This window comes from Oncorhynchus keta, chromosome 20, assembly GCF_023373465.1.
Source record: "Oncorhynchus keta strain PuntledgeMale-10-30-2019 chromosome 20, Oket_V2, whole genome shotgun sequence".
Taxonomy (NCBI): domain Eukaryota; kingdom Metazoa; phylum Chordata; class Actinopteri; order Salmoniformes; family Salmonidae; genus Oncorhynchus; species Oncorhynchus keta.
Window position 1 is genome coordinate 1,199,461 of NC_068440.1, and position 26,677 is coordinate 1,226,137.

Below are 26,677 nucleotides of genomic sequence, written 5' to 3' on the forward strand. Positions count from 1 at the left end.
TTCAAGATTTTGTCTAATAATGTGATTCATTCTAGCTCGAACACCAACAATTTGTTTCATAGTCATTTATTACAGGTCAGCCCCAAAGATACCTTCAGATAAAATGTACACTGGTCAGTGCATGAAGCCAAAGATGGCCTGTTATGGAAATACGCAGGAGGGGAGGAAATCAGGTGGGACCATTCTAGCCAATGAGAGGGCTTATACGCGTGTGAATGGTGTATAGAGAAATGTTTTTTGTTGTTGACAAAATTCGACACTCTCATTGACCTCCATATACAAAAAAAATATCTCACGTCGTTACCTTATTTTTCTTCGATAGATTTTGGGCGGAGTAAAACCTCTCGCTTCGCCTCTTCCTATCTGATGTAGCCAAGGCTCAAAACTGAACTGTGGCAGAGAAGAAAGAGAAGATGTGAGACGGATAATTGGGCCCAAAATCTGTTCTCCAGCAGGTGGCATTTTTCGTTTTTGCTCACACGGTGAGATGAGTATTTGTACGGTGGTCAATGAGTTTTGAATTTGGTTAACAAAATAATGTAATGTCTTAGTTTTTAAAACTTATTTGATCGAACAGAAATGTCGCAATCATTCGGTTGTTACGAGTGTATGGATATAACTAGTACGGACTCGTGACATCCTGGCAACTTTGAGAAAAAAAAAACTTAATTGTCTGGTAGTCACTATTTAGTCAAACCCCGCCCATTTCTACAATGTATCTACTTAAAATGTGATTTTAAACTTAACCTTAATGACATTGCTAACCTAAACCAAGACCAAAAAGCAAATGTTTGTTTTCATTAATTTTTTTTTTTTTTTTTTGGGGGGGTAATTAGTGGTAATTAGTGGAAACCGGTGTGCCTGTTCCCACGCATATCTGCCTTCTCATTGGCTATCATGGTCCCACCTGAATTTGCCTCCTTGACAACTGCCTTCCATTTTTGAAGAAATGTATTTTCATTGTTAGAGCCGGCACTAGAGTATCTGGTCAACATAAAGGATCATCTGTCGACTGTGCTAGGGTTTGGCAGATGCGTCCCAACAAGTCCAGGCGTTTTCGCATGCCGTACAACGTCACTTTAAATAGTCTGATCCCTGCCACGCCCACTGTCCCGACTCCTACCCTTACCTCAGTGCTCCTACTCTACTCCCATTCCGTTTGTCCAAATAAGAAACCGGGCTAACCGACGCCGATTCCTGGCAAACATCTGCCATATTGATCCGAGCATGTAAAATAACTGTTCCCGGGCCCTCATCCCAACAAAAAGTAGAAGTATTTCATAAGAGAGAAAGTTCTACAAACCAAGGGGAAGCATCACATTTTCCGCGAAAATGCAGAAAATTGGCGATGATCGAGTGGCCGGATAATAATCTTCAATGCAGACTCCAACCAATTTTCATAATCAATTTGGATTATCGTTGATGGCGTCGTCGGCATAGAGCTCAATTGCTTATTCTATAGGAGACATACAGCAACATACCAGTTTCCGCCTTTTCACACTGCGGCGAATAGGCCTACCTGCGTGAAAGATAAAACGGAGGTAAGTTCCCACCGTTATATGGAACTAGATGTGATACGTTTTGTTTGAATTCTTGCCATTGTGATTTTAAAACAGACTAAGTTGGACTACTCACCTCGCATTGTTAGTATTTTAACATTCACCGTCCCTTTGAGAGTTAGTCCTCTGAAGATGCGCGCCTGTAATGGCTTTTCCGCAAACTTGTCACCCACTTGCCACACAGAGAAATATACTTGAATGTTTTCAAATAATTCAGGATGACAGAAACTCATGTCAACTGGAGTTTGTCCGAATAGGCTATGTGCTGATCTCGTGGTGATGTTTGTTTAGGAACACTGCGATAAATGAAGGTCATGGTTTGAAATGCCGCGAACTATCGCACAATAACAGTTTGGAAAGAAGAAAATCGTGAAAACGAATGTTTTGGACGTCCTTGGTTTACTGTGGTTGTGTAGGAAATAGCCTATAACGAGCTATAACCTACATATGATGAAACGTAAAAGGTCCCACACCCTAAGGAAAGTTACCGGAAATGTTTAGAAGGGTGTGATTGCGGCCCGCAATTCGGAGCGTTCCTTCATTCGCAGGAACCCCTCTTTATTGGGTCCAATTCTATTGGTCAATTTTTAAGCTAGGACTCCGGTACAGTAGCTGGCGGGAGGCAGCGGGCTACACCAGTAGCTAATTAGTTAGGACACAGGTAGACGGTGACCTTCGCCCCCGCCTTCAGGGGCAACACCTGTAGGTAGGTAGCTAGCTAGCTAGGACCATAGCTGCGGGAAGGAGGGGTGCTGCAGCACCCCCTGAAAGATCAGAATAAAACAATTATAATTGAAAAAGTATTCACAGAAGTAGTGCACTCGGCCTTATATGATGTCTGTAGCACGGGCAACACTTTTTTTAGCATCTCTGCTTTGTGGTATCATTGTGGTATAATTCATGTGCAATATTTTATCATTACTTAATAAAACAAATATTTCACTTTCTACATTTGCACACACTGTACATATATTTTTCTATTTTCCTTTTCTACTGTTATTGACTGTACATGTTTTTTTTTCACCTTTTATTTAAGCAGGTAGGCCAGTTGAGAACAAGTTCTGCTACCTGGCCAAGTTAAAGCAAAGCAGTGCGGCAAAAACAACACACGGGATAAACAAATGTACAGTCAATAACACAATAGAAATTATGTATACAGTATGAACAAATGAAGTAAGGAGGTAAGGCAATAAATATGCCATAGTGGTGAAATAGTTACAGTTTAGAAATTAACACTGGAGTGATATATGTGCAGATGAGGATGTGCAAGTAGAAATACTGGTGTGCAAAAGAGCAGAAAAAAACATATGGGGATGAGGTAGGTAGTTGGTTGGATGGGCTATTTACAGATTGTCTGTGTACAGCTGCAGCCATCGGTAAGCTGCTCTGACAGCTGATGCTTAAAGTTAGAGAGGGAGATAAGTCTCCAACTACAGTGATTTTTGCAATTTGTTCCAGTCATTGGCAGAGGCCAAAGGAAGTGTTGGCTTTGGGGATGACCAGTGCAATATACCTGCTAGAGCGTGTGCTACGGGTGGGTGTTGCTATGGTGACCAGTGAGCGGGGATTTACCTAGTGAAGACTTATAGATGACCTGGAGGCAGTAGGTTTGGTGATGGATATGTATTGAGGGCCAGCCAATGAGAGCATTCAGTTTGCAATGGTGGGTAGTATATGGGGCTTTGGTGATAAAACAGATGGCACTGTGATAGACTGCACCCAATTTGCTGAGTAGAGTGTTGGAGGCTAATTTGTAAATGACATCGCCGAAGTCCAGGATCGGCAGGATAGTCAGTTTTACGAAGGTGTGTATGGCAGCATGAGTGAAAGATGCTTTGTTGCGGAATAGGAAGCCGATTTCTAGATTGAATTTTGGGATGCTCAATATGAGTCTGGAAGGAGAGTTTACAGTCTAGCCAGACACCTAGGTATTTATAGTTGTCCACATATTCTAAGTCAGAATTCTCCAGAGTAGTAATGCTAGGCGGGCGGGCGCGGGCAGCAATCGGTTGAAGAGCATGCATTTAGTTTTACCAGCGTTTTAAGAGCAATTGGAGGCCACGGAAGGAGTGTTGTTGTATGGCATTGAAGCTTTTTTGAAGGTTTATTAACACAGTGTCCAAAGAAGGGCCAGATGTATCCAGAATTGTGTCGTCTGTGTAGAGGTGAATCAAAGAGTCACCCGCAGCAAGTGCGACGACATTGATGTATACAGAGAAAAGAGTCGGCCCGAGAATTGAACCCTGTGGCACCCCCATAGAGACTGCCAGAGGTCCAGACAACAGGCCCTCCGATTTGACACACTGAACTCTATCTGAGAAGTAGTTAATGAGCCAGGCGAGGCACTCATTAGAGAAACCAAGGCTCTTGAGTCTGCTGATAAGAATACGTTGATTGACCTTGGCCAGGTCAATGACGACGGCTGCACAGTACTGTATTTTATCGATGGTGGTTATGACATCGTTTAGGAACTTGGGTGCACCTCAGCCACGCTCATGACCAGCTCGGAAACCAGGTTGCATAGCGGAGAAGGTACGGTGGGATTCTAAATGGTCAGTGATCTGTTTGTTCACTTGGCTTTCGAACACTTTAGAAAGGCAGGACAGGATGGATATAGGTCTGTAACAATTTGGGTCTAGAATGTCTCCCCCTTTTGAAGAGGGGGATGACCGCGGCTGCTTTCCAATCTTTAGGAATCTCAGATGATATGAAAGAGAGGTTGAACAGACTAGTTATAGGGGTTGCGACAATGGCGGCGGATAATTTTAGGAAGACAGGGTCCAGATTGTCTAGCCCAGCTGATTTGTGGGGATCCAGATTTTACAGCTCTTTCAGAACATCAGCTGTCTGGATTTGGGTAAAGGAGAATAATAATATAATAATATATGCCATTTAGCAGACGCTTTTATCCAAAGCGACTTACAGTCATGTGTGCGAGAAGCGGGGGGGCTTGGGTCAGTTGCTGTGGGGGTTGCGGTTGGTGTAGCCAAGTGGAAAGTGTGGCCAGCTGTGGAGAGATGCTTATTGAAATCCTCGATTATCGTGGATTTATCGGTGGTGACAGTGTTTCCGAGCTTCAGTGCAGTGGCCAGCTGAGAGGTGCTCTTATTCTCCATGGACTTTAGTGTCCCATAGCTTTTTGGAATTAGTAGCCTTTGCTTTTGTAACTGACTGTTTTTTGGTTACAGACATCCCTGAAAAGTTCCATATCGCGGGGACTATTCAAAGCTAGTGCAGTGCGCCACAGGATGTTTTTGTGCTGGTCAAGGGCAGTCGAGTCTGGATTTAACCAAGGGCTTTATCTGTTCTTAGTTATACATTTTGTTAAAAGGGGCTTGCTTATTTAAGATTGTGAGGAAGGCACTTTTAAAGAACAACTAGGCATCCTCTACTGATGGGGTGAGGTCAATATCCTTTCAGGATACCCGGGCCAGGTCGATTTAGAAAGGCCTGCTCACAGAAGTATTTTAGGGAGAGTTTGACAGTGATGAGGAGTGGTCGTTTGACCGCGGACCCATAATGGACGCAGGCAGAGGCAGTGATCGCTGAGATCCTGTTTGAAAACAGCAAAGGTGTATTTAGAGGGCAGGTTGGTCAGGATGATATCTATAAGGGTGCCCATGTTTATGAATTTGGGGTTGTACCTGGTAGGTTCCTTGATAATTTGTGTGAGATTGAGGGCATCTAACTTAGATTGCAGGACGGCCGGGGTGTTAAGCATATCCCAGTTTAGGTCACCTAACTGTACCAACTCTGACGATAGATGGGGGCTATTAATTCACATATGGTGTCCAGGGCACAGCTGGGGGCAACAGTGAGACTTATTTCTGGAGAGATTAATTTTTAAAAGTAGTACTTCGAACTGTTTGGGCATAGACCTGGATAGTAAGCCTGCAGAGTTCTGTCCATCTCTACAGTAGAATGCAACTCCTCCCCCTTTGGCAATTCTATCTTGACGGGAAATGTTGTAGTTGGGGATGGAAATGTCAGTATTTTTGGTGGGCTTCCTAAGCCAGGATTCAGGACATGAGGGTTGGCAGAGTTTGCTAAAGCAATGAATAATGTAAACTTAGGGAGGAGGCTTCTGATGCTAACATGCATGAACCCAAGGCTTTTCCGGTTACAGAAGTCAACAAATGAGAGCGCCTGGGGACACACAGGGCCTGGGTTAACCTCTACATCACCAGAGGAACAGCAGAGGAGTAAGATAAGGGTACGGCTAAAGGCTATAAGAACTGGTCGTCTAGTGCGTTCGGAACAGAGAGTAAAAGGAACAGACTTCTGGGCGTGGTAGGATAGATTCAGGGCATAATGCATATACAAGGGCATGGTAGGGTGCGAGTACAGTGGGGGTAAACCTCTGCATTGAGTGACGATGAGAGAGGCTGCATCTCTGGAGGTGCCAGTTAAGCTATGTGCGGTCTCAGCATGTGTGGGGGGTGGGGCAAGGGAGCTAACCGAGGCATGTAGAAAAGGACTAGGGGCTCCGCAGTAAAACAAAACAATGAGAGCTACCCTAAACAACGGTATACAAGGCATATTGACATTAGAGGGAGGAATAAAGCAATCACCAATGTTGATTGGGAGGGCTAAGACAACAATGGGTAAACATCTAAGACCACAACATGGGTAGATGGCGATGAATGGGTAGAGTGTCAGTTAGCTACACACGGCCTAAGTTCGAGGCTGGGGCCGACAGATAAACAAAAATTAAGTACCGTGTTAATGAATGCGTTACTCTGTTGTTTTTGTTGCCCTGCTTTGCTTTATCTTGGCCAGGTCGCAGATGTAAATGAGAACTTGTTGTCAACTGGCCTACCTGGTTAAATAAAGGTGATTTTTTTTTATATATATATAATTTTTTTTTTTTATGTATTTGTGCAAGTAGACTGATTGGACAGCTCACCTTCCTAGGGGAGATTACATCATTTTCTAAGAGGAAATAGGAAGCATTTTTGAAAAGGGCTGAGATACAAGTTTGAGGTGGGGTTTTTTTTCTCCCAATTTATGCTTTGGCCACATACAAGTATAGGATGGGTCAACAACATTATTTGGATGTGAGTTAACAGAATATTAACTTAAAAGTAATTTTCACTGAGCAGTTATTTTGAACACGAGCATGAAGATGCCCACATTGGGATGCTTGAGGGGGCGTGTTCCTACAGGTGTAGGAAAGCCCAATTGCAGGAACATCCCACATTGCAGGCCACAATCAAAATCCAATCAAATTGTATTTGTCACATGCTTTGTAAACCACAGGTGTAGACTAACAGTGAAATGCTTACTTACGGGCCCTTCCCAACAATGCAGAGACAACAATAATAAAGATAACATAAGGAATAAATACATAATGAGTAACTGTAACATGGCTATATACACAGAGTACCAGTACCGAGTTGATGTGCAGGGGTACGAGGTAATTGAGGTAGGTATGTATATATAGGTGGGAGTAAAGTGACTAGGCAACAATATAGATAATAAGCAGCAGCGTATGTGATTAGCTTGTCAATGCAGATAGTATGGTAGCTATTTGGTTAACTATTTAGCAGTCTTATGGCTTGGGGATAGAAGCTGTTCAGGTTCCAGAGTTGGTGAATCGGTACTGCTTGTCGTGCAGTAGTAGAGAACAGTCAAAGACTTGGATGGCAGGAGTCTGACTGTTTTTAGGGTCTTCCTCATACACCGCCTGGTATAGAGGTCCTAGATGGCAGAGCTCGGCCCCAGTGATGTACTGGGCTGTACGCACTACCCTCTGTAGTGCTTTGCGGTCGGATGCCAAGCAATTTCCATACCAAGCGGTGATGTAGCCATTCAAGATGCTCTCAATGGTGCAGCTGTAGAACTTTTTGAGGCTCTCAGTACCCATGCCAAATCTTTTCAGTCTCCTGGGTGGGAAAAGGCATTGTTGTTGTTGTTGGTGTGTGTGGACCATGTTAATTCCTTAGTCATGTGGACAATGAGGAACTTGAAGCTGTCGACCCGCTCCACTATAGTCCTGTGGAGGGGGCGTGGTCTGCCCTCCATTTCCTGTCCTCCCCACTGTGACTCTACAGTTCTGTAGCTTAGCATCCGCTTCATCTGACCACTTCTGTATTGAGTGCATCACTGGTACTTCCTGTTTGCTTATAAGCAGGAATCAGGAGGATGGCGTTATGGTCAGATTTGCCGAAGGGAGGGTGAGGGAGAGCCTTGTGTGTGGAGTAAAGGTGTTCAAGAGTTTTGTCGCCTCCAGTTGCACAGGTGACATGCTGGTAAAAATGAGGTTACATGGATTTCAGTTTCCCTGCATTAAAATCACAGGCCACAAAAAGCACACACCATTGTTTCCTCTCCGGGGTGATGACAGTCTACTCTGTATTCAATCAATTCATCTCATTTCACCCTCTGACTACGGTGTTATTTGTGAAGTTTCCCTCCATGTCCTTTAAGTAAGTTCATAAGTCACCTGGAGGGTAAAGGAGATTCCAGGATCTGCTGTTTTAAGCAAATGTGACAAACACCATGCATATGCGTGCTATACTGACCAACTACTCCATCAATTAATTTAGTGGCATACTATTGTCAGTATGTTTCCCATACATACTCTACTGTTTAATTTTTTTCTATTATTTTTTTGAAATCCAGCTTCCTCTGAACTGCAAGAATGGTCCTTCCTCCTGTGCAAACAAAGGCAGGCACCAGAGCGCCACATCCCTATTAATTCACAGTAAGCATAGGAGTGTTCAAAGTCCATGCATGCAGTCCCTGTTAAACAATCAATCAACAGACAGGAGACGGGCACTGGGTGTCACACAGTGACTGGTTTGTTCGGAGCATCTCTCTAGTGTAGCTGGCACTGAGGCTTCCCTATGTGAATACTGTTAAACCCTTTTGTACCAAGAACTGTCATCGTAAGTGAAAATAACCCCCCTCAAAAAAAAAAAAAAAAAACACAAGGCATCTCCTGTGCCTAGGATTGTGTAAAAAGTGTGATGTTGGGCACAGATCTGCTCTCTCTCTGCATTAATTTGATGATCTGGCTTTGCACAACTATCAGTGTCACAGTCGGTGTGTGTTCTAAAATAACCAAGCGGGTAGTCTTGTCATGCTGGCCTCTTGCCCTCTGACAGACTTAAGACACAAAGGTGCCTCAGTAAAATGAGAATCAGGCCCTCTTGTTAACACGCCATTTCTAACAAAACGAGTAAACCTGCCAGTAATGACAGTAGCAGTGATGTCATAGTGGCTTTGAGTCTTTCACAGCATATCGCATTGCCTGTGTTGTAATTAAACCTACACAGCATCTTGCCCACTCAACTAGTATCAATGGCTGCATCTATGCCACAACAGCTGCTCTGCACTGTCAAAGCTTGTATTCAGAACGCTAATGGATTCATCTGGGGAATGTCAGGAAGTCCTGCAGTAGGTGTTTGAAGCATCTGTAGATTGTGTTATACATTCTTATAAACCAGGCCAATGCATTGTTGGAAATGTTGATGGGTCAGATAAGGTTGTCAGTGTATTAAGTGTCACCAGCTCGCTCATGTTTTCATGGCTGAGTGACTATGCAAATATGGATGGATGCACCAGCACACCAAGATCAACATGACATAATAATCACATCACAAATTATCGCATAAAAGTTATGTATGCAAATAGTAATCCTCTTTCACCTAATGATATTTAAACAGTAGCTAGCTAGCTAACGTTAGCTAAATAAAACTGTCTGGCTTGCTAGCTGGCTAGCTGACTAGGCAGGCTGAGGTAAATAAGTACACTAGCTAACAACGTCAGTCTAAAAACAGCTTAAATGATTTATTCCTCTTTAACAATATTTTCTTATAAAGACATGTATGTTTAAGAAAGTGTTCTCTTTCCCGTCTTTTCGATCCTTTGAAGCAGCAGGTAGTAGGCATGTTGTCACCGTTAAAAACACCAACCGTCCTTGGAGAGCAATTCTGGGGTAATAATTTTGCGCGGACTGAGGCGAAATGGAACTAGAACTCCCCGCGTCCTCCATCCTTCCGGACCGCTACGAGAGCCAAGCAACCAGCATAGCAACGGACGCTTTGGTTCATTACGTAATCTGGTCAGAATTTTGCAAGTTCTAGTAACAGCCCTAGCAACAGAAGCTAGAAATCATCAATTACCATTTTGAAGCCGGGGGGGATACTTTTTTGGCAGGGGGACACCATTTGGCATTACACCCCCACATTTTAAATTCACTAACACAACAATAAATTCCGTACAAATATTTGAGGCAGCTTTCCTTTACTTGAACCGTTTTGGATGTTATTTTGGTATGTTATCTAACAAAAATGTCTTGACGTCAGACTGTACCTGACACCAAAAAAGCCTTGTCCCTTTACCCCTTTGTCTGAGTCTTTCTTTCTTTCTCAGAATGCTGACCTGGCTTAGAGTGCTTAGTGACTGGATCTGGCAGGACCGGTTGTGGTTCCCAGCGGGCCTGGGTTGGGCCAACCTCAAGGACCGGGATGGCCAAGTCTTCGCTAAAGGAAGGGATCTCTGGGTCATCTTCCCCATCGCAGTATGCTTCCTGATTATACGACAGATATTTGAGAGGTCAGTACTCCAGGCCCAAGACCAAGAATCCTTTGGGCCTTGGTCAGAAGTAGGAACCCCCTATTCCAAGGGAATAGGCTGTCATTACCTGCCCCTCCTCATTTTGCAATGGCCTTGCTATGTTCCATTAGTTTGCTGTTGTTTTTAACCAGTATTGCTCAAATCTCGTTTTCCTGTTCATCTAGCCTTGTTGACTTGTGTTCACTACAACCATCATAACTGATTTACAGTCCCTACAACACTTTCCTCTCCTCCTTTGCTTCCTCTGACTATCCAGGACCGTGGCCGTTCAACTTGCCTCTTTACTTAGAGTGAGGGAGAAACCGCGTGTCAGAGCTGCTCCCAACACCACACTGGAATACTATTTCTGCAATGCATCAAAGTTCCCCTCACAGGTAATTGCACAGCATAACTGTAATGCTACATACTGGGGTCAAACGCCAACACCTTCCTAATCCTACATGTAGTAAACTACCATACAGTTCCACTGACCAAATCCAAATGACCACACAGTTCAATAATAGCTCACACAAACACTGCACAACTCCTTAGTCAAATCCATGCACGATTACTACGTTAAATCAACCATTATTTAAAGTGCATTCAAAATCGCAGCACACTTTACAGTAAAACAATAATTGAAGGAGACAGTTGTGCATAAGATTTTAAAGGGATAATCCACCCCAAACCATTAATTTCTATGATTAACTGTGTTAAATAACACTAATATGTAAAAACAATGTTTCTTTGTGAACACATTTTGTTGTTATAACAAGGCTGGTAGCAATGTGAAAGTCATTGGAAATCTGCAGTTGAGGTCGAATACAAAACATGGCTCTCTCTGGGCTGGTTGGCAAGCTCGTTAGCAAACGTAGCTACACTACACACAATAATACCAAAGTCAATATCAGTAGGTGAAGTAGCTAGCTAGCTGTAAAATCCCTTGAACAAACGAGTGCAGAGTACATTGCTATGGCAACAACAGCCGTTTCCCACAGACGCACACGGCGCATTGCAAGATGGTACTTGGAGAAACTGAGGGTGCATTCGTAAATTCACTCTGGCTATCAACTCCGGTTTCAGAGCATTCTCGTCTGAGTGTGCCAGGGAGCAGAATACCTGAGGAATTTGCAAACGCGCAACACTCGTTGAATACGATGGGTGTCAGTCAACGTTGTTGGCAACAACAACAACAAAAAATAATTGTTGCCAGCAGCACAGTTAGTCAACAATGCTCTAGATAACATGTAGACAACCTAACCAGCTCGGCTAAGGTGTGTAAAATGGTCAGAGGGAGGTGTTCTCTCATTCGTGTCTGGAAGTAGCTAGCAATCTAGACAACTTCAGTAAGTTAGCTTAGATGCTTGACTGCCGTTGTGAGGTCAGAACGCTCAGATCAACCCTACTGGACAATCTGACAACCCTCTGAATTTACGAACGCCCAGAGCGCACTCTGAGCACACTCGGGCACTCCACAGTGACTTTACGAACAAACCCTGAGTTGAATCATTTGGGACACTGTTTAGATTGAGCACATCTAAGCGAAATATATTATGTACTTCGTCACGTCAAGAACACATCCATCCGTTCATATCGTCAAGTATACCCACCCATACCATCTATTGGCTGATTTGGCGATCTGGAGTGCAGGTAATTATTTTTAAAGCGTGAACCAGGTAGCTATGACACGTTCCTACAGGATTTCCTGATTTCACAGGAAATCAGGAAGGACCACATAGAGGTTAAGTCATTGTGTGATCTGGAATGACTCATAAGAGCCTGTTTCTGTAGCGTAAGGCAGCTTGATGTACAAGTTCACCCCCTGAACAGGACGTTAGTCTAGTTCAGGGCCTTACCCCTTATTTGCAGTCTGGACTCCCAACTTTAAGATCTCAGGGCAGACACTAACCACAAAGCCACTGCGTTGGTACACTAATGAAACATAGGCCTTCACCAAATTGACAGGAGTTTCATGTTTGTATTTGTTTTGAGGGGGGGTGGATTATCCCTTTAATTTAAGTGTATATTGCTCTTAACCCTCGTTTCTCTCTGTCAGAGTTCAGTGGAGGAGTTAACTAAACAGTCGGCCTGCTCGGTGCGGCAGGTCCAGAGGTGGTTCCGACGGCGGAGGAACCAGGAACGGCCGAGCCAGATCAAGAAGTTCCGGGAAGCCTGGTACCCTTAGCAGCCAAGTGCAAACCCACAAGCTTTATTTTTCTGTCTGTGGTTATACAGTCAGAGGCTACACTCATTTCTGTATTGAATATGGTTGAAATCAATTGTTTTAGCAAAGAAAGTATAGTACCTCTAACTGAAATGAATAGTAGCGGAGCAGATTAACATGGTTGAATGGAACTTGCACTTGCCCACATTTTAATGAATTAAACAACCTTTTATTTATTTATTTCCGATGTGGGCGTATTTCTACTGTGTAACATGTTATGTCCCTTCTGTAAAAGTACCTCCTATTGTCTTTACCGTGATTTGACGTGAGTCTTATTCACCTGATCGAAATATAATCTCCCTTGTATAGTTTTACAGGCAGTTGTAGCTTATGTTTTACTTTGTCTTGAAGGAGCCATAGTTTATTGGCGATCTGTTATGTGAAATTGTTGTGAGCTGTGTGAAATTGTGTTCTGTTCAAATGGGGTTTTTGAGGTTGCTGTGCGTTCTCTTACAGTTGGAGATTTACCTTTTACGTTCTTGCTTTCATTGCTGGCCTGGGTGCCCTAATTGATGTGAGTATCACAATTTACTGTTGGCATATATTTTCTCGAGCAATGCTTTGTAATGTTTTATACATTTGCGTGTGCCATTTTGTGTTTGACACTGAAATCTCTTCCTAGAAACCATGGTTCTATGACATGGAGGAGATGTGGAATGGCTTCCCCACACTGGTATGTTCATTCTGTGCCACCTTTTTTCACCCGCTTTTCTATAAGACTGTTGGTCTCTAAATTTGAATTGGTTTTAAAATGTTTAGTTGGTTTAAAATCTTTACAAAGTCAGTGTCTGCCACAATATGGGAGAGTCACAAGCAAATGATTGTTCAAAGGTTCCCAGTACATGATGCTTGTTTATCAAATTCAATGAGCTGCCTGATTGAAGATTCCAGTTTGGTATTTCTAGATACCTTTTATGAATGTTATGAAAATGTAAGCATGCAATATACTTTAAGTAGCTTTAGAAGTGTCTGCTAAATACCATAGTTTTTAGATTCAATGTTTGTTCTTCCCTCTTATAGCCACTGCTGCCTTCTCAGTACTGGTACTACATGATTGAGTTGGGATTCTACATCTCGCTACTATTCAGTGTGGCAACGGATGTCAAGCGCAAAGTAAGTGGAGCCTAATTCAGAAACATCGACAATTTACACTCAGTACCATTACAGTGGTAACAGGAGAGATGGTTGTCAAGAGGGCAGAGAGAGCGATAAAAGACAGCTAACCATATATCTTGGCAAATGTCAGTTAAGGAATCACAACTAAGTTATGGAGGGAGGGGTGTTATTTTGTCTAGGGAATCTGTGGGTTAATGTGTGACCGGCACACTGTGGAAAGGTATGGCAGTGGAGACTGATTGACCATGTTCTCCAGACGTATTTATTTTCCAGCCGGCGAGTCCAAATGAAAGGGGGCAACTCTTCAAAACACTTAGCAGACTTGTCTGAAATCCAGTCCTGTTTGTCGGTTGATTTGACAGACACAATGAAATAATGGGGCCGATCCAAAACAATGGTGTCATTAAGTTAGCTGTAATTGCAGTGGAATTCCAAATTGGGCTTGTTTTGTCTTTTGTTCAGTTTTGTTTTTTTTGTAGGGTTTTTAGTTGAGTTGTAATTGTAAAGTGCACATGGCTACATGCACTCAGTGTTTCCATTTATGAAAATTGCACATTAATAAATCAGCGTCAGCCTGTATGACTAAAGCTGAGATATTGGCTGGTGAAACTTGCATCCAGCCAACCAGAAAAGCAAGGCAAAGCCATTCAGGCATTCTTGAAAGTCAAGACAGTCTTTGTCCTGCAAAGAAACATTTATTTTTATAGTTGCATTTTTTAAAATTGAGCAAACAGTAGGCATTTAGAATGAAATGTGGTGACGCTTTATAACCACGTGCCATGCATAGGCCCACCTTCAAAATGATTCCCTAATCAGAATTTATTTGAAAACAGTTTCCAATTTGTCACGAAGAAAGTTAGACGAAAGAAAAATCAACCCCTGTCGAACAGATTAGAAAAATGATAATTTCTCCTATAGCTGCCGTTTCCATGACACATTTTCGTGACATTGACTTTGTCGAAAAAACCTGGATCATTGGAAACATTTGAGACCTACATGACTCGGTGTTGAAACCAGGTGTCTGTAACCGTAGCTTAGGTGTCCCTCCAGACATTTAAATCTTTGAACGTTTTGCTGATATTCCACAGTGTTAAAGCTCTAATTTAAAATAACTGTAGTTCAGAACGACGCATCCAAAAGAAACTCGATGATCAAGTTACGAGCGAGGAATGTCACGACCATGGTGGTGCCATATCCATCAGAACCAGTTTCAACAAGATTTTAAAAGGAACTACCACCACCTCTGTTATGACTGAAGCTGATGTGCAGTGCAGAAAGTAAACTAAACATTTGCATAACTGACAAACTCCCCCTCTCTCGCTCTCTTCAAGGATTTTAAGGAGCAGATTGTTCACCACGTGGCCACTATTCTGTTGATCAGTTTTTCGTGGTTGGTCAACTACATCCGTGCCGGGACTTTGATCATGCTGGTGCACGATGCCTCAGACTACCTACTGGAGGTACAGCCCTCCGCCATACCCAATCTGATTTCCCCAACAATGCAATACAATGTCAAGCAAAAAGGCATCCAGCTATTTCACCATTACAATCCTAAAGAAAGTATATCCATTCCATGATAAGTATAGAAGAGCGAGTGTTATTTCTATACAGAAAGTCATTGTATTATCATCATAATAATAAATGGTGCATATAGAATTTCTACTCACAGAACTGGTCATACTGTTAAGCCTGCCATCTAGAGGAGAATATAGGAAACCGCAACCATATTTGTTATTTATTTATTTTTCCTTAATTTTTTTTCTGTTCCTTTTAAGTCAGCAAAGATGTTCAACTATGCAGGATGGAGAAAGACCTGCAACTACATCTTCATCCTGTTTGCAGCTGTGTTCATCCTTACCCGCCTTGTCATACTCCCCTTCTGGTAAGACGCTCAGATCTTGGATGACACTCATCTGCCTCCTAGAGGCAGTTTCCCGGACACATATTACGCCCAATCCTGGACTAAGAAGCCTTTTCAACTGAGCTTTTACCTTGAGCTTGCTTTTTAGTCCAGGACTAGGTTTAACCTGTGCCTGGGAAACTGCCTCTGTATGTGTGAAGTATTATTTTCTGTCAGTGATACAGGATGCAATGCATTCTAGTGATTTGCTTAAGTCTTTGTCAAAAATCATTTTGACTGCTAATGTAGATCCGTATTGACTGGATCTGTCTGTTTCTTCCCCCAGGATCATACATACTACGTGGGTGTACCCATTGACCCTCTATCCCCCTTTCTTTGGGTTCTACTTCTTCAACGGGCTGTTGTTTGTGCTGCAGTGTCTGCACATCTTCTGGGCTGGCCTCATCCTGCGCATGGCCATCAAGTTCCTACCTGGAAATGTATGTATTCCCAAACCTAATCACTATAAGGTGGTTTCCTGGACAGAGATTGAGCCTAGTCCAGAGCCCCTATACTACGTATGTGGTTTGAGGAGTTAGCAAGGTAACTGCGTACAACTCGGTGGTAACCGGTACTACGAACGTGGCTCACCTTTTAGCCAGGTACATTTCTATGGCAACGAATACTTCAGAACTAATCTGCTCCCGGGCAGGTTAACTCAGGGCTAACTCTATTTATCCTGAATGAAATGTCTTGAGCTGCGTCATATTACCTTTCGCAAAGGTTGCATCATCATCATCATCACCTTAATTTGAGTAAGACAACTTATTAAATATTTTATTAGCCAAATGTTTTTTTTGTGTTCAAATATAGTCGTTAAAAATACCTAGCACATTGCACATTTAGTAATGACAGAATGCATTTGAATCTTCACGTATAGTCAAACTTGTGCAAATTATTTTATCGATGGGAGTGGAGAAAAAGGTGCTCAAACTACGTACGTAATATAGGGCTCTGGAATATGAAGCTAACTGAAGCTGGCTAGCTTTAGAAAACCCTAATGCCCCTAAGGACTGAAAAGCAAACTCAATGGAGAATTTCCTTTGAATGTGCTTTTTAGTCCAGGGTGAGGATTAATCTGTGTCTGGGGAAACCCCACCCCTATGTCAAACTGTTCTGAGCCGGACTGCTCTACTTTCTATCACCCAACTGTACATGTAAACCTACTGTTTGACATCGCCACTCAAACTCAACGTTTACTTACAATTATTTTGATGTGGTTGTCTTACCTAGCTAACTTAAACCTAGAGTCCTCCATTGAAACAATAACAAAGCGACACCCCGCCTCTGTTTGGTAAAAAAGTTTAGGGATGGGCCTGGAGAAATGTAGCCACTCTTAAATTCATAGACGGGGCTATGGATGCAAGGACTGACCATCCATGATATAATTGTTTTGCTTTTTAACCATGTTTAATACTGTTTGTTTACATTTAGATTGCTTATACACATTGGTGTGAAATAAGCTTGTATTTTGGGTTCTAATGTGGTATGGACAGTTGTCGTGGAAATTTCCTGTATTACCAAATCATGAGAGAGCAAACCACACACAAGTCAGAGTATATTATAAAGTCCCATCTTTAATTATATATGAGCTTCACCATAGCCCTGTGACTCTCAGATCAATTCAGTGTCTATAAATGAATTATCTGAGAGTGCTTACAAAACAGTTCTTGGTATAATTGATAGCCAAGACACACCCATCTAAACTTACATGACATAACAGATCTTAGGAACATTACACAGAGAAAAAGGAGTATCCCATAATTTATAGCATTAGCTATAAATTATTGTTCAGTTTGGTCCCCTTAAACAAAGTTCTTATCTCGTTCTTGGTACCACTTAGGACCTAAACATTACCTCAGCCAATGGCATATAGCAATTGTCAATTCTAGATACTCCCATCAAAACTACAACCCCTCCTGGACAAGATCTAATGAGAGGAGTGACTGGCACACAGACATTGTGGAGCCACCTAACTGGTTCCCCATTAATCACACCATCCCTTCACATGGTTTAGGAATAGTTACAGACACATTCACAGATAAGACTAACCTGACCTCTCCCCTCTCTGGGCCCCAAGTAACTTTACCCACATAAGCATGCTTATGAACATGAATAAAACATCTTATTTATCAATGTTACCTAAAGGATTCTGATTCTGACACAACACAGTTTAACTAAGCTCATGAAGCATTTATCAAATAAAACAAATTGAATACAATTTTATTAGTCACATGCGCCGAATACATCAGACCTTACAGTGAAATGCTTACTTATGAGGCCCTAACCAACAATGCAGTTTAAAAATATAAAATACGAATAAGAAGTAAAAGTAACAAGTAATTAAAGAACAGCAGTAAAATAACAATAGCGACACTATGTGCGGGGGGGTACCGGTACAGAGACAATGTGCGGGGGCACCGGTTAGTCGGGGTAACCTGAGGTAATATGTACATGTAGGTAGAGTTATTACCGTGACTGTGCATAGATGATAACAGCGAGTAGTAGCGGTGTAAAAGAGAGAGGGGGGGTGTATATACAGTGCCTTCAGAAAGTATTCCCACCCTGACTTTTTCCACATTTTGTTGTGAATTTTAAAATGGATACAATTCTGAATGTTGGGTCACTGGCCTACACACAATACCCCATAATGTCAGTGGAATTATGTTTTTGGACATTTTTACAAATTCAATAAGTATTCAACCCCTTATGTTATCTCACTCTATGTGCAATAATAGTGTTTAGGCCTCCTGAGTGGCTCAGTGGTCTAAGGCACTGCATCACGGTGTTAGCTGTGCCACTAGAGATTCTGGGTTTGAGTCCAGGCTCTGTCGCAGCTGGCCACGACCGGGAGACCCATGGGGCAGCGCACAATTGTTCCAGCATCGTCCGGGTTAGGGGAGGGTTTGGTCGGCAGGGATGTCCTTGTCCCATCGCGCACTAGCAACTCCTGTGGGGGGCCAGGTGCAACACATTGGTGCGGTTGGCTTCAGGGTTAAGTGGGCATTGTGTCAAGGAGCAATTGCAGCTTGGTTGGGTTGTGTTTCAGAGGATGTGCGGCTCTTGACCTTCGGCTCTCCCGAGTCCGTACGGGACTTGCAGAAAAGACCAAAGACATGTAATAATAGTTTAAAATTTTTCCATAGCTACCTCATCTCTTTTTTTATTTATTTTACCTTTAACTAGGCAAGATCAGTTAAGAACAAATTCTTATTTTCAATGACGGCCTAGGAACAGTTGGTTCACTGCCTCTTCAGGGGCAGAACGACAGATTCTTGTCAGCTCGGGGGTTTGAACTTGCAACCTTCCGGTTACTAGTCCAACACTCTAACCACTAGGCTTACCCTGCCGCCCCACACACAAAATTATCTGTAAGGTCCCTGATTTCACACCCAGATTCAACCACAAATACCAGGGAGGGTTTCCAATGCCTTGCAAAGAAGGGCACCTATTGGTAGTTGAGTAAAAAAATAAATAAAAATCTCAACAAAGATACAGGCATCCTTCCTACCTCAATTACCGGAGGAAAGAAGCCGCACAGGGATTTAAATCAATAAGAGTTTAATGGCTGTGATAGCAGAAAACAACTGAGGATGGATAAACGACATTGTAGTTCAGGGATGGGCAACTTTGATGGGGGTGGGTTCCACAAAAGAACAGAACTCATGAAGAGTGGCCGCAGTGGCCCACCACCACCTTGCAAGCAAAACATTTTCTTGACAGCAAAGATACACAAAAAAAATTCTAAACTTAATTTCCTGCAATTCTGCACATTTTGCCATGGGGCAAAGAGAAAATGTTTGTTTTGAAGCAAGTTTGATGCAATTGTAAAAGTTTTGTCATGGGCCAGAGAACAAAATATCAGTTTTACAGCTGATGTCCTGCAATTCTACACATTTTGCAATAAGGTGCGGTTTTTAATATGATAACTGATGATCAATGGACCCCACCCTGTTCGGTAATTTTACCATGCTCACTACAAGTTTAGATAGTTGGACGCTAGACTAACATACCAATCTTAAAAAAAAAAAAACGTTATTTTAATTGGTCCATGGGCCTACAAAAAGGCCCCCAGTTGCCCATCCCTGTTGTAGTTACTCCACAATACTAACCTAAAAGACTGAAGACTGTTTACATTAAGGCACTAAAGTAAGACTGCAAACAAATGTGGCAAAGAAATCAACTTTGTCATGAATACAAAGCGTTATGTTTGTGACAAATCCAAAATAACACATCACTGAGTACCGCTCTTCATATTTTCAAGAATGGTGGTGGCTGCATCATGCTATGGGTATGCTTGTCGTCAGCATACCCATAGCATACCCATCATTTTTTTTGGGGGGGGGGGGGTGAAAAGGAATTGAGCTAATCACAGGCTAAATCCAAGAGGAAAACCTGGTTTAGTCTGCTTTCCAACATGCACTGGGTGACAAATTCACCTTTAAGCAGGACAATATCCTTAAACACAAGGCCAAATATACACTGGAGTTGCTTACCAAGATGGCATTGAATGTTCCTGAGTGGCCTAGTTACAGTTTTGGCTTGAAAATCTACGGCAAGACTTGAAAATTGCTGTCTAGCAATGATCAACAACCAATTTGACCGAGCTTGAAGAATTAAAAAAATAATTATGTGCAAATATTGTACATTTTGTGGGCAAAGCGCTTAGACTTACCCAATATTTATTCAATGTATAATTCAGGCTGTAACAACAATGTGGAATAAGTCAAGGGATGTTAATAATTTTTAAAGGCACTGCGACTTTTAAAAAAAACGTATTACCTTTTGTTATGGCATAAACACAACCAGTCATGTTTTCTTCTGTTTTCTACCCCCCCACACACACTATTTATTTTGCCATTCCGCCTTACTTTCACCCCTGGTTGGTGCTAGTAGCCTAGTCAAGGATGCGTCAATGCAATGTTGGCACACAACGGCACAAACATAAAACTTGAATTTGTAGGTTTAAAATATCCCTCTAGTGGTTGACCTACTTTAATTGGTTGGTGGATATAAAGACTGTGGTCACCAACCTTTTATGAGTCAAGATCATTTTTTGAGTCAAACGGCAAGCTGAGTTCTACCGCTCAGATAAAACGTGTTTTTGACGTGTTTAAAATAAATAATGTTAAGTCTATGCAACATTAACCTATTAAAAACATTACTGGAGCAATGGGTTTGTTCAGTAGGCTTTAGGCCCAATAGATTACCACCATATGTTGGCTATGCTTGAATTGCCCTGCCAATGCATTGTTCTCCTCAGACCATTTTTGTTTGATATATTTCAACATTGGAGGTAGGCTACATGATCACATTGGTAATAGATCAGTTGTTGTTTTGCTTGTGAGGCACGGCTGAGTGAGCATAAATTATTATCATTTGCTTGTTTTTATTTTACTGGGTTGATGGCACCTGCCTCTGGTCAGTCTCAGCGGGGGGAGACCGCAAGAAACTGAGGGCCGCTCTTCCTTTCCTCTTAATGCCACTGACCAAAAAAGTGGACACGGTCTTCTTATTGTTCAATCTAGTTATTTCCTTTAGACTTTGCTGAGGCTAATATGGTTGTTTTTGTCTGTCTACATGGTGTTGTTTAGTAGGGCTACTTTGTCTGTATAATTATTCCATTGCTGATGTGTCTGAGTGAGCGGAGCATGTGAGCTGAGTTGTAATGTTGGAAATCCCGCTTCGTGGAGCTGTGCACAAGCTCCTTTCCAACCGCTCTGCTAAAAACCACTCCGCGCTCACCGTAAAAATAAAAATAAACTGCACCCATCTATTTTTGTGACTACCTGGAGCTACCATTTGGTTTTGAAGCATTTAAACCAAACCGTATGGATTTGAATAAAAATAATTTGAAAAAGATAACTACATGTAATATTAAATAGGTCAGGAGCCAGACAGGGAGCCTAAAGAAGGAACTAAAATGAATTATTTTGGCTTTATTTCAAGGCTATAGCCTACAACAAAATACTTTGAAGCATTTTTGAGTGCGACACAATTGGCTGGTAGGGACATAGGGCACTCTGCATTTAAACATTTTGTTGTATTAAATGATTATAGTCTATAAATTGTGCTAATAGGCTGTGACTTATAAGGAAATACAAATTAAATGAAAAATGACTTTTGAATTCATTTTTAGAAACACTAGTTTGGCCAGTCTGGCTCATGTGATGGTCCCTGGAGAGCAGGTCAGCAGCAGAGAATATCCTCTCCACACCTGCAGAGCCACTGGGGATGTTCAACACCCTTTTGGCCACTCTTACCAGGCTGGTCAGAGATGTAGAGTTGTTTATTTTATTTTTGTATAGGTAGGCCTGACGGTTTTTAGGCAAAATAACCCAACCAAAATGGAAAGCTTGAACGTGGGAATATGCAGGGCCTATTGGTCCAAAATAAATTTTGGCCTATTGTAAATATAATAGACCAAAAATGAATGACACATTTAAGAGATCTGATTTCTTGTTTCTACATATGTTGCTACAATGACACACTTGGTGATCTACCCGCCTTGTTCCTTTCTTTTAGCATGTGCATGTAGTAAGTACGCCATGCTGCTTTCAGGATATGTGTCTTTTTCAGATTCCACAATGATTCTTTAGTTGTGGACACGACATCAATGCACTCCCTCTCTTGCTGTTGGTCCTCATCTTTGTAAGTCACCTTTTAGCACCTGTGTGTTTTATTATGAAAATATTTAGCGAACTCCATGACAGTAGCTAAGGCATGGAGCTATTAGCAGCACACAAGTAGACTACAAATGCATGCTGGGGCGGTCATGACCTGTGCTGGTGAAGTGAGTGCTACTGGAGTGAAATTGGAGCGGGCGAGAAGGCCGACACTCCAGTCTCCAGTCAAATCAGGTGTGTGTCCTTACTCAAAATTGACAGGAGCGCTCCAAACAAAAGACAATGAATATATATATATATGCCATTTAGCAGACGCTTTTATCCAAAGCGACTTAGTCATGTGTGCATACATTCTACGTATGGGTGGTCCCGGGAATCGAACCCACTACCCTGGCGTTACAAGCGCCATGCTCTACCAACTGAGCCACAGAAGGACCACAAATTGACAACTCTTAAATGGAATGAAATAAACCACTTCTCACAAGTGTAGCTTAGGTTGTGCACTCTGCAAACAACGTGTCCACTCCTGCAATGGTAAGATTGTTGTAATAATGCATACAATATATTAACAGAAATTGCCGTAACCAAACATTGTAGAAATGATGGGAATTCATGGTAAATGTACTACTGGTGTGCCTTCCCCACGGCCTCCGCCTGTCTGATTGACAGGCGGAGACAGGTGTGAATCAGACCAGTGTCTTGTGTGCAATAAATGTTTTAAATATATATATAAATTTGCCACTGCTCAACTAAAATCTTGGTCGACCAAAAGCCTATCGATCAAACAATCGACCTGTCGACTAAATGGGGTCGGTCCTACTTGCTAGTATAATTTATTCTCGCCCAGGCATGTTTACGGAGCGACAGGTCTTTCTAAAATACAATGACTCATGTAGATTGTACAAATGTTGTGGTTGACTTGTAGTCTACAGTTTCAAAGTAGCCTTTAACTTGACGATCTAAATACATATCCCCATGAAGCTGATTGGTTGGTATGCAGATGCTGCATGGACGTTCAGAGAATATGCGCAAAGTCGAGTCCTGCACATGCGCAGAAGAAGCCCCGGGACCTCCAGCTGCTAGGAAGCGGGGTCCAGAAAAGTTGCCTCTGCAGCCTCAACTTAATTTGACCTACATTTTACAAAATTACCTAAATGTACTCTCTCTCTCTCCCATCAGGATATCGTTGAGGATGAGAGGAGCGACAGGGAAGAGACTGAGTCAGACGAGGAGGATGATGACCATGAGAAAAGGGAGAAAACAAAAAATGGCTTTGTGCAGAATGGCAATGGCCACACAGTGCTTAACAACAACCACCACCACAGCAAAATGGAGTGATTTGTTACAGAGACCAAGGAGGATGTGTCAGGAATGGGGAAGAACAACTCCCATGTGGCCCAGGCCATGAGGCCAAAGTATGGCAGAATGGATGGTGGAAAAGCCACACACAAACACACGCACACACCGCTGAATGATATATACACAAATAATGCTAAAGATCACACTCCTTACAGGGCCCAGATGGGTTTCACTGCTCTGTAGATCACACTAGTTGAAGGAGGGAGGGGAGAGTTCAGGAAAGACTGCAATGGACCAAAACACACAGTAAAAAACTGTGTGCATGGTCTGAGCTGTCCAGTGCCTTAGCAACAAACTGTTATTCCCTATCATTTCTATCCATCCCCCTCTATTTCTTACTGTTCTGAGTCCTTACATTGCAAATCATTCACTAAGGCAGGGTTTCCCCAAACTGGGTTCTGGGTCCCCGCTCTTGAGTATTGCTAGACTTAAACTTGACTGTTCAAATGCTGCCTTCTCAGTACACTGACACCCTTCCCAAATAATGACACACTGCGGTAAATGACATGCAATGTGCCAACACTTAAAACTGCCAAGAGAGATGAGGTGCTCTTAATGACCACAGCATGGTACAGGTCAGTAGAAGTGTTCAAATCACCATGTCAGACCACTAAAGCATACTGTAGCGATAATGGAAAATTAGTCATTGGTTTTTGCCCCTGCCATTTTGTTATTGGATCAGGCACTACTATTGTTCCCATGGCATTCTTATTCAACCTGGAATGTGCCATTGTTGTTAATGTTCTTGGTTTAAGATTTTGTTGAAAAAAAATATGGCGCTTAATAATTAAGTTGTTTTAATGGTTTAAAAGCTGACGAGTTGGGTTTGCATTGTGTGGATATTTGTCTTAGTTTATGCCGGTCTCCAAATGCAATGGCTCTTGGGGAGCAGAAAGCATACAGCTTGAAATAATACTTTTTAAATGTTCATGTTTTGAAAATAACTTTTTAGTTGTCAGATTTGATTTTGTTTTATTTGTTTTATTTAAAAAGTCCAGTCATTTATCCAGACACATTTCAGAGAAATGGTCCAACTTACCCAAACCAGTCCAACACTTAATTCAACCAGACTGGAGGAGAATATATTCATTAAAATCTGTTTTTTTTCTGCCCATTCATCCAAAGAGGCACTTTATGGGTTTCAGTTATGGGTCAGCATAGACCCAATACAACATAGCAAAATGACCGTCCAGGCCATACAGTGAGTTGGATTATGATTGGGGTATACAATTACACTACAGTTTTCATTTCCTATTTATTTCATCTTCATGGAGTCCTCTTCCATTTCTTTGTAAAGCGTTTGGTTCAATTCATAAAGTTTTTAAAATAAAATGGACACCAAAGTATGTTTTAGTTTTGCCTGTGCCTTATGTTACGTGTAAAAGAATATATATATATATAAAATCTCTCACCATGTCTCTTTTTAATTTCCTGTCTACCATCTTGCTCTATCTTTCTTTATTCAACTCTCCAATATGGATTATTTTTGTCCCAAATGACACCCTATTACTACCTACATAGTGCACTACATTTGACTAGACCCAAATGGTGTGCCATTTGGGATGCATATGATCTCCCTGCAGTGCTGTAACAGGTCCTTTGTTCCCCTTCACTTCATGTCTTATCGCAAAGACCTATCCCTATGACCCCTCCCTTTTCCCAAAAAATGAAAAAGCTTCTCCCCAACTAGTTTCTTATTTTGTCACGTTGCAAAGATATAAAGGTTATTGTGAATTTAATGGTTGTCTCCTGTGATTATTCCTTTATGAATAAGTTTTGTGTCTCTAATTCAAAGCAAAGTACAAACCGTAGAAATTAGGTAAGATGACTGAATGGTCCCGTCTGCGTTCCATTCCTAATTCCTCGTACTAATTATAGTGTCACTTCCCTTCCATTGTCCTAATGCGGTCCTGCTACAGTCATATCAGCTGGGGGGTCACATCCTTCTCAAAACCCATTGGAAGAGCCGTGCTGCTGCTCCAGTTTCAACTGTTCTGCCTGCGGCTATGGAACCCTGACCTGTTCACCGGACGTGCTACCTGTCCCAGACCTGCTGTTTTCAACTCTAGAGACAGCAGGAGCGGTAGAGACTCTGAATGATCGGCTATGAAAAGCCAACTGACATTTAGTCCTGAGGTGCTGACTTGCTGCACCCTCGACAACTACTGTGATTATTATTATTTGACCATGCTGGTCATTTGCCAACATTTCAACATCTTGGCCATGTTCTGTTCTAATCTTCACCCGGCACAGCCAGAAGAGGACTGGCCACCCCTCATAGCCTGGTTCCTCTCTAGGTTTCTTCCTAGGTTTTGGCTTTTCTAAGGAGTTTTTCCTAGCCACCGTGCTTCTACACCTGCATTGCTTGCTGTTTGGGGTTTTAGGCTTGGTTCCTGTACAGCACTTTGAGATATCAGCTGATGTAAGAAGGGCTTTATAAATCAATTTGATTTGAAGAGAAGAGAAGGTCAGAGGGGAGGTACCTCAGGAAGAGAAAGCCAGAGGCTTTTGAGAAGGATGCAAGGAGCGTGACCGTGAGGAGTATGCAATTGAGATTCTTCCAAATTAAGGTGATTACCCCCCCCCCATGACTGTAGCTGGCCCACATTAGGACAATAAAATAAGCTGTGATCTTTAGTGAAGGATCACTGCTGCCTCCGCCTTCCCAATCTTCTCTTACTAGTCCTCCATGCAGTTTGTGGATCAAATGATCTTTTTCACTAAGCTCATCCTCCAGCTGGCTCTCTTTTTTCTGTTGAACCTAAATGCTAAGCAATTGAGCCTGGGGACGAGGTCACTTATTCACCAACATTACTGCCCCTTTTCTACCTACTTTATTTGTATTTGGGCTATTTCAGACATTTGAATTAGAATGGAGGAATTAATGAATATGCCTTTGGCCATGTTATTCTGGGTTTGTTTGCATGACCAAACGTTACTGTTCCTTTGAAGATAAGAGTAATGTTTCTCTGTTGGTGGTGGCTCCAGTAGTCTAAGGATTAAGTATGCACATAAATGCTAAGGAGTCAGTGGGGCAGGTAAGACACGTATTGGATCCTTAGGCTAGGCCTGCCTAACAATGGTATAGTCAAGTATGAAACGCTTGTCAGCATTTGAGTGACAAATTGAGTAGATGCCGATCTAGCCAAAAGATAGTGGTTGGACTATTGAAGAATATTGTTTTGATATTGTTTCTTATCCATATATGTCAATGAAACTAGATACCATACTCTCTCTTACCTCTCACTTCCTTTGTTTGGCTGCAGCCTAAAGGCCTCAGTTAATTGCATACGATCGAGATCACTTCATGCCGGCACCCTCAGCCTCTACT

General features: G+C 42.1%; 1 protein-coding gene across 3 annotated transcripts; it reads left to right on the forward strand.

The window, feature by feature from the left end:
• The first annotated feature begins 308 nt into the window (after positions 1–308).
• On the forward strand, positions 309–25,085 carry LOC118399123 (ceramide synthase 2-like). 3 transcript variants are annotated; one of them, XM_035794932.2, is made up of 12 exons: positions 935–1,541; positions 8,184–8,265; positions 9,939–10,121; positions 10,399–10,516; positions 12,178–12,296; positions 12,802–12,859; positions 12,968–13,018; positions 13,366–13,458; positions 14,793–14,921; positions 15,237–15,343; positions 15,648–15,801; positions 23,167–25,085. In XM_035794932.2, exons 3-12 carry the CDS (start codon positions 9,940–9,942, stop codon positions 23,323–23,325), a joined length of 1,170 nt encoding a protein of 389 aa, XP_035650825.1. In that variant the 5' UTR covers positions 935–1,541; positions 8,184–8,265; position 9,939; the 3' UTR covers positions 23,326–25,085. The 3 variants fall into 3 exon arrangements, with proteins under 3 accessions (XP_035650827.1, XP_035650825.1, XP_035650824.1); XM_035794934.2 differs by lacking the exons at positions 935–1,541; positions 8,184–8,265 and adding an exon at positions 309–482; XM_035794931.2 differs by lacking the exon at positions 8,184–8,265 and having other exon boundaries at positions 937–1,541.
• The last annotated feature ends 1,592 nt before the right edge of the window (positions 25,086–26,677 follow it).

Excerpts from the sequence above, each read along its gene's own strand:
- LOC118399123 (XM_035794934.2), top strand. The coding sequence starts at position 9,940 with ATGCTGACCTGGCTTAGAGTGCTTAGTGACTGGATCTGGCAGGACCGG. Across the intron at positions 10,122-10,398 it reads ATACGACAGATATTTGAGAG|GACCGTGGCCGTTCAACTTG; the intron begins GTCAGTACTCCA and ends CTGACTATCCAG. Across the intron at positions 13,459-14,792 it reads CAACGGATGTCAAGCGCAAA|GATTTTAAGGAGCAGATTGT; the intron begins GTAAGTGGAGCC and ends GCTCTCTTCAAG.